This window comes from Hypomesus transpacificus, chromosome 1 (assembly GCF_021917145.1).
Source record: "Hypomesus transpacificus isolate Combined female chromosome 1, fHypTra1, whole genome shotgun sequence".
NCBI classification, from domain to species: Eukaryota; Metazoa; Chordata; class Actinopteri; order Osmeriformes; family Osmeridae; genus Hypomesus; species Hypomesus transpacificus.
In genome coordinates, this window is record NC_061060.1 from 11,322,158 (window position 1) to 11,331,552 (window position 9,395).

Here is a 9,395-nt window from a genome sequence, read left to right on the forward strand (position 1 = left end):
CCTCCCGTAGGCCTACGCACATTTTGGAAACAGTTGGAATTGGCGATGCAGACGACCGTACTGTAGTCAGACTGCAGAAATTGAATGTGGGAAGAACATTACTCGTAATATTTATATATTTTGTTTTCCTCACACACGTTTTTTTCAGTCAATTTCATGATTATAATGAAGATTTCATCCAGTGTTATTTGTGCTTGTACTGAGTGATTCTTGTTCCATAAACACCTTGTACAATCCAACTCAAATTTTAAATAACAATTCAGCACTTCCTCACCATCAGATTGTCCACTACGGGAGTGCAGGAGGGGGAGATTTACCGACTGCATGGAATACAGGATAACATCACATATCCTACCTTTAGATAACTGCAGAACACAGTGTATGTGTAATGTAAAATGACTAAATGAAAATGTATAACTAAATATATTTCTTTAATACTGTGCAAATATCCTCATATGTCAAAAACTGGAAATACAGTCGTTAAGCTCCTGTGCAATCGGTACACTCTACGTTCTCGTTATCAGTCCAGTCTAATAGATTACTGTTCATGACAAAACGCTTTTGTTTTCAAATTGTATCTCGACTTGCGGTATCACTGGCACAGTTTACGTCACTCGCAATTTTTTTTTAAATTGGTGATCTACCGGCCACCAAATTTTCGGAGGTTTCGGGCTCAACCAATAGGCTAACAGTGTCTGAGAAGTTGTCATGCGCTATGATTCACCGTAAAGAAAAATCGCATGCCAGGGTCATGATGAGATACTAGATTAGCATTCATAAGGTGCTTTGCATTGACTATTTATGGTAAAAAATGGGCGTGTTCAGGGCGGAGTACAATGCTGATTCACGTACGCACACTTGTGGGGACACCCCTTGCGTCTCATTTATAAAACTGTGCGTAGGATTCTTACTAAAAGTGTACGTACAGTGCCCTCCAAAAGTATTGGAACAGTGAGGCCAATTCCTTTATTTTTGCTGTAGACTGAAAACATTTGGGCTTGACATCAAACGATGAATGTGAAACCAGAGATCAACGTTTCAGCTTTTATTTCCAGGTATTTACATCAGGATCTGATGCACAAATTAGAAAATATCACCTTTTTGTTCGAACCCACCCATTTGTCACGTGAGCAAAAGTATTGGAACATGTGACTGACAGGTGTATTTTGTTGCCCAGGTGTGTCCTATTACATACATTATTCAATCAATAAATACCACTGAATGTCTACACTCAGGTTCAGATTGGGTAAGATAGGTTTTGTCTATGCAGACTGTATTCAGAGGTGAAAACAACATGAAAACCGGAGCGCTGTCTTTGGGTGAAAAACAAGCAATTGTGAGTCTTAGAGAAGATGGAAAATCAATCAGAGCCATTGCAGAAACATTGGCCATAGCCAGTACAACCATTTGGAATGTCCTGAAGAAGAAGAAAACTACTGGTGTACTAAGTAACAGACGTCGAACAGGTAGACCAAGGAAAACATCAGCAGTTGATGACAGAAACATTGTGAGAGCTGTAAAGAAAGACCCTAAAACAACTGTTAGTGAGATCAGCAACAACCTCCAGATGGCAGGAGTGAAGGTATCACTATCTACTGTTCGCAGAAGACTTCATGAACAAAAGTACAAGGGCTACACCAGAAGATGCAAACCACTCATTAGCAAGAAGAATAGGAAGGCCAGGCTGGAATTTGCCAAAAAGTACAGAGATGAACCTCAAAAATTCTGGGACAAAGTTTTATGGACTGATGAGACAAAGATTAACTTTTACCAAAGTGATGGAAAGGCTAAAGTTTGGAGAAAGAAAGGAACTGCTCATGATCCCAAACACACAAGCTCATCTGTGAAACACGGTGGAGGTAATGTCATGGCTTGGGCTTGCATGGCTTCTTCTAGGACGGGCTCATTAATCTTCATTGAGGATGTAACACATGATGGCAGCAGCAAAATGAACTCGGAAGTCTACAGAAACATTTTGTCTGCCAATTTAAGGAAAGATGCAACCAAACTGATTGGCAGAGCCTTCATCATGCAGCAAGATAACGACCCAAAACACACTGCCAAAACAACAAAGGAGTTCATCAGGGGCAAGAAATGGAAGGTATTAGACTGGCCAAGTCAATCTCCAGACTTAAACCCTATAGAGCATGCATTTTACCTGCTTAAGAGGAGACTGAAGGGAGGAACCCCACAAAACAAACAACAACTGAAAGAGGCTGCAGTGAAAGCCTGGGAAAGCATCAAAAAGGAAGAATGCAAAAGTTTGGTGACGTCAATGGGTCACAGACTTGCTGCAGTTATTGAAAGCAAAGGATTTGCAACTAAATATTAAGTCTTATTCACTTAAATATGTTTTAAGTATATCTGTTCCAATACTTTTGCTCACATGACAAATGGGTGGATTCAAACAAAATGTGATATTTTCTTAGTTGTGCATCAGATCCTGATGTAAATACCTGGAAATAAAAGCTGAAACGTTGATCTCTGGTCTCACGTTCATTATTTGATGTCAAGCCCAAATGTTTTCAGTCTACAGCAAAAATAAAGGAATTCGCCTCACTGTTCCAATACTTTTGGAGGGCACTGTATGCCCAAAAGCCTAAAATGGCCCCCAAAAAAATCTGATTTATAAAACCGCGCGTACACACACCTGTAAGTAATGTTCCCTTTATAAATCACAGATTACCCACAAGTGTGCAGCATTTTACCCCGCCCTGAACACGCCCCTTTTTAACCATAAATGGTCAATGCAAAGCACTCAATGAATGCTAATCCAGTATATTAATGGCCCTGGCATGCGATTGTTCTTACGTTACGTCACATTCAATCATGGCATCAGGAGGGAAAACAACGAAAAGGTGCAACTTCCCAGACACTGACATTGACATACATAGGCGAGGTGGAGGAGCAAAAAAACACATTAGGCCTATTTGGTGGCCACAGCAGCGGGAGCACCAATAAATAAAAAACTATTTTAGGTAACAATTTAAAAACAAAAGCTTATCCATAAACACACATTTCTTCATGCCAGTTTTGTTGTGAACAGTATTAAAGTTTGGACTGATAACGAGGACGTAGTGTAGCAATTGCACGGGAGCTTAATGGCTGTCTTTCCAGTTTTTGACGTAATGTTCACAGTATTAAAGAAATATATTTAGTTAAAGGCTTTACTGTGTTTTTGCATCTTAAGGTAGGATATGTGATGTTATCCTTTATTCCATGTAGTCGGGGCATCTCCCCCTCCTGCACTCCCGTAGTGCACAATCTGATGGTGAGACAGCGCTGAATTTTTATGTAAAATTTGAGTTGGATTGTTCAAGGTGTTTATGGAACAATTATCACTCAGTACAAGCGCAAATAACACTGCTGGATGTAATCTTCATGATATTGATGAAATGGAGAGAAAAAAACGTGTGAGAGAAAAAAAATATATTTATTGCGAGTAATCGTTCTTCCCACATTTACTTTGTGCAGTCTGACTACAGTACGGTCATCTGTGTCGCCAATTTCCACTGTCTCCAAAATGTGCGTAGGCCTACGGATGGGTCAGAGTTTGCGTGGACGACCGCTCATTCTCCCGTCAAGTTAGTTTTTTATAAATCACAACCTTTGCGTGGGAAGTGGCGTACGCACATTTTCAGCCCCGTTTTGTGCTAACGCAACGTTTATAAATTAGACCCCAGAGCAGGGTTCAAATTATTTCTTTTCTAGAATCATATTTCTCTCTAGGGCCAGAGACAGCAAACATTTTTGCAAGAGGACACTAAATTGTGCTGTCACTCAAATTCTTCACAGCTAAACTGCAAGCCGTCACGTCGTGTGACATTTTTATCAAAGAAATTAAAGCTCGAGTCAACTTAGACTTACTCCACACATTGTCTGTAAAGTGCCAGTTGGCTGAATTCTTGACTGTATTTGCTGAGACTGGTTGTGTTATCCACTGCTGACACAGGCCTTCAAAGTCATCTGTTTGTGTGTGTGTGGGGGGGGGGGGGGTCTAGTGTGTGTCCTCTGCATTTGTGTCTACACTCTAGACACTCTAATATGGCCTTAACATGCCTACAGTAGCATGCAGAAAACTGGCCAATGTTGGTCTAGTCACCCTATCAAGCCTAGCAGGCAGCCCATTGGCCCATTCATACTAACATGCCTAGCAGGAAGCCTATTGGCCCATTCACCCTAACATGCCTAGCAAGTAGCTCACTGACTAACACAGCCCTCTTCAAACAACAGCTAGCCTTGCATGTAGACCCACCATGCATGTGGATCTACAGCACACTCAGGAAGAAATAACGTTTTGCCATACAAAGCTGAACCAATTCCATATGAGAGCTGTTAGGAGGTGGAGGCTTGAAAGAGAACTCAAGTTATCCCTTTGCTTTGTCGTAGAATTCTCCCTGTGTCACTCAGCCTTTTGAAGATGCCAAATCTCAAAGACAATACCCAGTCTTGTGTGTGTGTGTCCATGCACTCAGACGGAGCTGACCGCTGTATGCTAGCGTGACGAGATTTCCAGGACCCTATCTGTAGACAGTATCCTCAGCTTTATGAAGCCTCAGACTAGAAATAATGTAATTGTCACTATTGTCAAACAATAGACCACAGAAACTAGAAATTCCAGGAGAACTTGACAACCATCATGCCATATTAAGAACATACTCCTTCAGCAGATAATTTCATCCAAAGCGACATACAGCTGGGGATTTGAACTTGCAACCTCTTGATCTGCAGTCAAACACTCCGCCACTGACCTAAACCTCCCCCTTGAAGTTTGGACCAGCATTCGCTATGTTGAAGTCCACTAGGCAAGGCTATGTTTAGCGCAAGCTGTTTATCATCGGTGTTTAGTATGAGCACACACCGGAGAGCTGTACAGTGGAAAGGGGCTCATTCACAGCTGATCACAAAACACAAACAGATCAAAGGAAGCAAGGCGTTCCAGTCCGACGGCGTAATGGCACTTGACAACTTCATAGTGGATCCCCAGCTCTGCTGCAGCATTCTTTCCTCCGGTCGGAATCTCATCCCTGCTTCATCAAAGGCAGCCATGTTTCTCAGACAGAGTACCTGAGACAGGCCTGACACTCAGATAGCTGTGGAGTTGTGAGAGATAAAGGGGGGGTGGAGAGAGACAGAGAGAGAGAGAGAGAGAGAGAGAGAGAGAGAGAGAGAGAGAGAGAGAGAGGGGAGGCAGAAATGGGGCCAAGGGTCCCACCGGAGATCTTTCCATATCCTTTCTTTACTCCCTTTATTTCTTTTCCCACTTTCTTGCTTATTTCTCTCTCTCACGCTCACTCTTTTTTGCACACTTTTTCCCTCTGGTTCCCTCTCACTCTCTCTCTCTCTCTCTTACTCTTTCTCCCTCGTCCTTTGCATCCGCAATTATTATTATTTCAATATCTAGCCTCTCTCTTTCCCCCCTGCTTCCCTGCTTCTTCAACATGCGTGAAATTGCACGCCGTTATCTTTTATTTATTTACTCATTTGCTTATTGTTTCCATAGGTATCGAGGCGAGACGCGAAGGGGGAAGGTTCTTGTTGAGGAACAGTTAAAGCTGCTGCATGCGATATCGGGAAAGGGGTTCTCTACGGAGAACCGCTAGTGCCGGGTGAGAAATGGGGAGGGAGGGCTTAGCGTCTTCTCTCTCACCTCCCAGAGCCCCCTCCCCCAACCCCTACTTGACACTGCCCAGCTGATTGGCCGGTGATGGTCAAGGGGAATGGATTTTTTCCTCCCTTTGTCCTATGACAGCACGAGCCAGGCACTATGAGGTGTGGGTGCTAATGAGCTGACTCTGCAGGGCTTCTAGACGTGAGGAGAGTCAGAGTAGACACACACAAGAAGCATCACTTACACACACACACACACACCCAAACCAGGTCCACTTTGGACCATGACACACAAACACACAGCCAAACATACTGTACACACACACATTCCATCTGCTAGTGTTCCCTACACTTTACCTCCCCTCTCCTTCCTTGAACCATCTTACACAAACACATACCTGGACCAGCACACACACACGCACACACATAACACCATCAGCCTGTATTGCCTTCACCTCGGCTCCCCTTTCCCTCCCACCTGCGCATGTCCAGACTGCTGATGTTCAGCAACAAGGCCAGTGGGACCCAGGGTCTAGGCACAGGGTCATTAACCACATCGACCCCCCCCCCAACACACACACACACACACACTGCAAACCACAGCACTGTGGATGGACTCTGGAGACCCCCAGTCACCATAGCAGCAGTAGGAACCTGGAGAATCAAACCTTATTGATGGTGCAGAACCTGCATTGATCACTATCCAGTGCCGCAGTGATTTAGGGGCCAAAAGCTTCGGGGTGGATGAATGATGCGTCTGATCAAAGCTGAGACTGGGAGATTAAAACTGCTATTGTACCTCAGCGCCTGGCAGTGTGCTGTTAGCACTGCCTCGCAGAAGAGAGCAGGCACAAACCTCCCACTCGGAGTCCTTGACACCACCGCTGTTGTGTAACTGCTGATGTTCTGCGCTCCACGGAAGGTTCCACGGAAGGGCCGGAAGAGCCCACCGGCTTTTAGCATGTTACCAAAGGAACTTGATGTTCGAATGCACAAAAAATGATGCTATATGTACAAAAAAAAGTACTTATACTCAAAGTGGGCAATTTGACCATTAAGCTTTTCGTACTTCAAACAAATGGTGTCATTATATTTGTGTGGTTTGTTGTTTACCAATTATACCCCTGTGGTAAAGCACAGCAGAGTGCCAGGAGGTATCGTGCAGTGTCCTAACCAAGAACTATGATGGCCTAAACATACACATGTACATTCACATCAAGGGGCTGGCCCATTGAGCTGGTTATCTCCCAAAGGTTTGGGCTGACTGGGAATTCGTCATGTAAGTGTTGGAAGAATGGTTGAATTGTGTGCTGTTGCACCAGAAATCTAGGAGGAGGAGGAGGTGAATGTGTGCTTTCCACTGATTTATTGAGACAGTGAACGTGTCCTGTTGAAACAGTGTTTAAACTCTTGGGACTCACACGCATGTGTAACGGAGAAGCTGTTGGAAGACTCGAGGTTGTCTACGTTGTAGTTGAGATGGAACGGTTTCTCCGTCGTGTTCTGGTTGGTGTTGTAAAGCTGAACGGCGAACCGGAACGCGCTGTGCTCCTGCACCGTAGACCGCATAAAGAGTCCGCCTTTAAAAAAAAGGCAGATGATTAAATACAAGCGCTTAAGCACCACCAGACATTAATCTGAGGTTTCTTAATCAATTGCAAGTATGGAGGAAAAACACGTTTTTGGCGTCCCTGCGAAACTTGTGGGAGACGTTGTGTTCACTTGCACGTCTTCAGACATCATATTATAATAATCCATAATGCTGTTTTGATATGCTCTTGTTTTAAAAAAGTACGACACATTGTTTTTCCCTCTGGCATAATCTACCTCAATTACTTAAAAACAGTTTACAGGATCATAAATTGCAAATACCTTCGACTAAATGTCTGATTATAATAATCCATAACACGGAATGCATATGCTACTTTTGTGTAGCCCTCTTGAGTTTCGTATCTTCTCAATTATCGTTGTTATAATTACTTAAAATTCATAACTACAGTCCCAGGCCAAATTCCAGTTTGCCGCTTTCACCCATGGAAGCTAGGCTGCCCACACACCGGATAACCTGCTAAAAACAATGTCCCGAAGACGCTATAACGTTTCCAATTGTAAGAAAAATAACTGACATGTTATTTGCGTGACAAATAACAACAGCGATTCACTCACCTATATTAATCTGGTTGGGAAATCCCCCGAATGATCTACCAAAAAGCCACAGTAAAAACAAAACCATGTTCTGTGCCATTTTCTCCAACCTGTGTATTCAACTCCTCAGAAACAGACTCCGTCTAAGCAGCAAATTCATATGCTACCCGAGATTGACGAAAATCCCTAAAATGTACAATGGTGGCTCACAGTGCAGCAATTAGGCTCATTCAGGTGCAGACCGGGTTACAGAGCAATTTTCTGGAACTGCGAAGAGTAAGGGGGAGAAAAAGAAAGATGAGGACGAGAGAGAGGAGAGAGAGAGAGAGAGAGAGAGAGAGAGAGAGAGAGAGAGAGAGAGAGAGAGAGTGAGAGAGTGCGGGAGCGAAACAGAGAGAGAGAAAAAACAGGGACTTATCCCAAAGATGGTGGAGGAGAAAAGGGAAGAGCTTATTGAGAAAACGGACTACTCCGATTGGACCAGAGGCGACGGGGCGATATTGATCAAACTTGATCTGACGTTGAATTAAAAAGCTTCCCCATGCACAAGACGGCTTGCCCGATAGAGTACGACTCCTGCAGCCAAGTGCTGCGCTCGTCAACATTACTGTTGGCGCAATCGATAAGAAGCACGTCAATCTCAGACTGCCAGTGAATCAGATTCGCCCATAACACTTCCAGCTGCGGCATCTCCTTAGACAGTGTGCACGGAGGGTGATAGAACGCATCCAATCGAGGAAAACAACACAAGTGGTGTGTTCCGTTGATGTTATATGAAATGTTGTTCAAAACTGTTGTTAGTGTGATGGAAATCAACTAAATGTGACCTTTCATCTTTGTAAAATGTACATATCTAAGAGACAGTAAGACTGGTATAGCCGCACAAAAATGTTTTGAGTTGTTTAGATACATAACTGGGAAGTAGCCTACTAAAGTAAAAATAAATATTTGTAGCCAATGGTCATCAACTCACCTAATAAAATTGGGTAATCTCTCTCTCTCTGTCCATCACTACAGAAGTAGCAGCGCATGGAGCTGTCCATGGTGCTGATGTCGGTTTGTGTGGCAAAATGTCACGATCCAGTAAACTCACAATTCAGCATTTCACCTGACTCTTAGTGGTTAGTTCGTTGTTGCATACATTTATAAAATACAAAATCAATTAATGCATTATAACTGTAGCAAGTATTTATATTTTGCATTGTAAGTTTTATTTTAGAAAAACGTACTTTAGTTTTTTTCAAAGCATTTTTTCCAGTTAGTGTTTACTAGAAGTCTTCACAAGTAATTTTTTTCCTTCACCGATGCAGCGTCGCGGCAGTTTAGCCAAACTGAGAACAATTAAAGGATTACTGCCTCGTTTATCACTGGCGCAAAGCTTTTCCAAAATTGACTTTTTAATTGCATTGCAAATGGGCAAGTCTTCAGCTATTGATACTGTAATAGGCTGGGCTCCCTATACACCAGTGGCAAATTATTTTGGAAACTACCCTAATGTAAAACATTACAGGGCCAACATCATCTTAATTTTTTAGTTCACATATTCCCTCTCTTCCTCTCACTCTGTCTCTTTTACTTTCTCTCTCCCTTTCTACCCCCCCCCCTCTCTCTCTCTCTCTCTTGGTATCTCTCTCCCCCAC

The 9,395-nt window shown here is 43.1% G+C and overlaps 1 protein-coding gene across 1 annotated transcript in view; it reads right to left on the reverse strand.

Moving 5' to 3' along the window:
- LOC124480417 (glutamate receptor 3) overlaps positions 1 to 8,089 on the reverse strand; it is a 92,503-nt gene extending 84,414 nt beyond the window's left edge. Inside the window, exons 1-3 of the mRNA XM_047039747.1 lie at positions 7,966 to 8,089; positions 7,777 to 7,811; positions 7,032 to 7,190 (exon numbers count right to left, since the gene is read on the reverse strand). Coding sequence (XP_046895703.1) covers positions 7,032 to 7,190; positions 7,777 to 7,811; positions 7,966 to 7,985 — 214 coding nt within the window. The 5' untranslated portion in view covers positions 7,986 to 8,089. The remainder of the gene's footprint in view (positions 1 to 7,031; positions 7,191 to 7,776; positions 7,812 to 7,965) is intronic.
- Between the last annotated feature and the right edge of the window lie 1,306 nt (positions 8,090 to 9,395).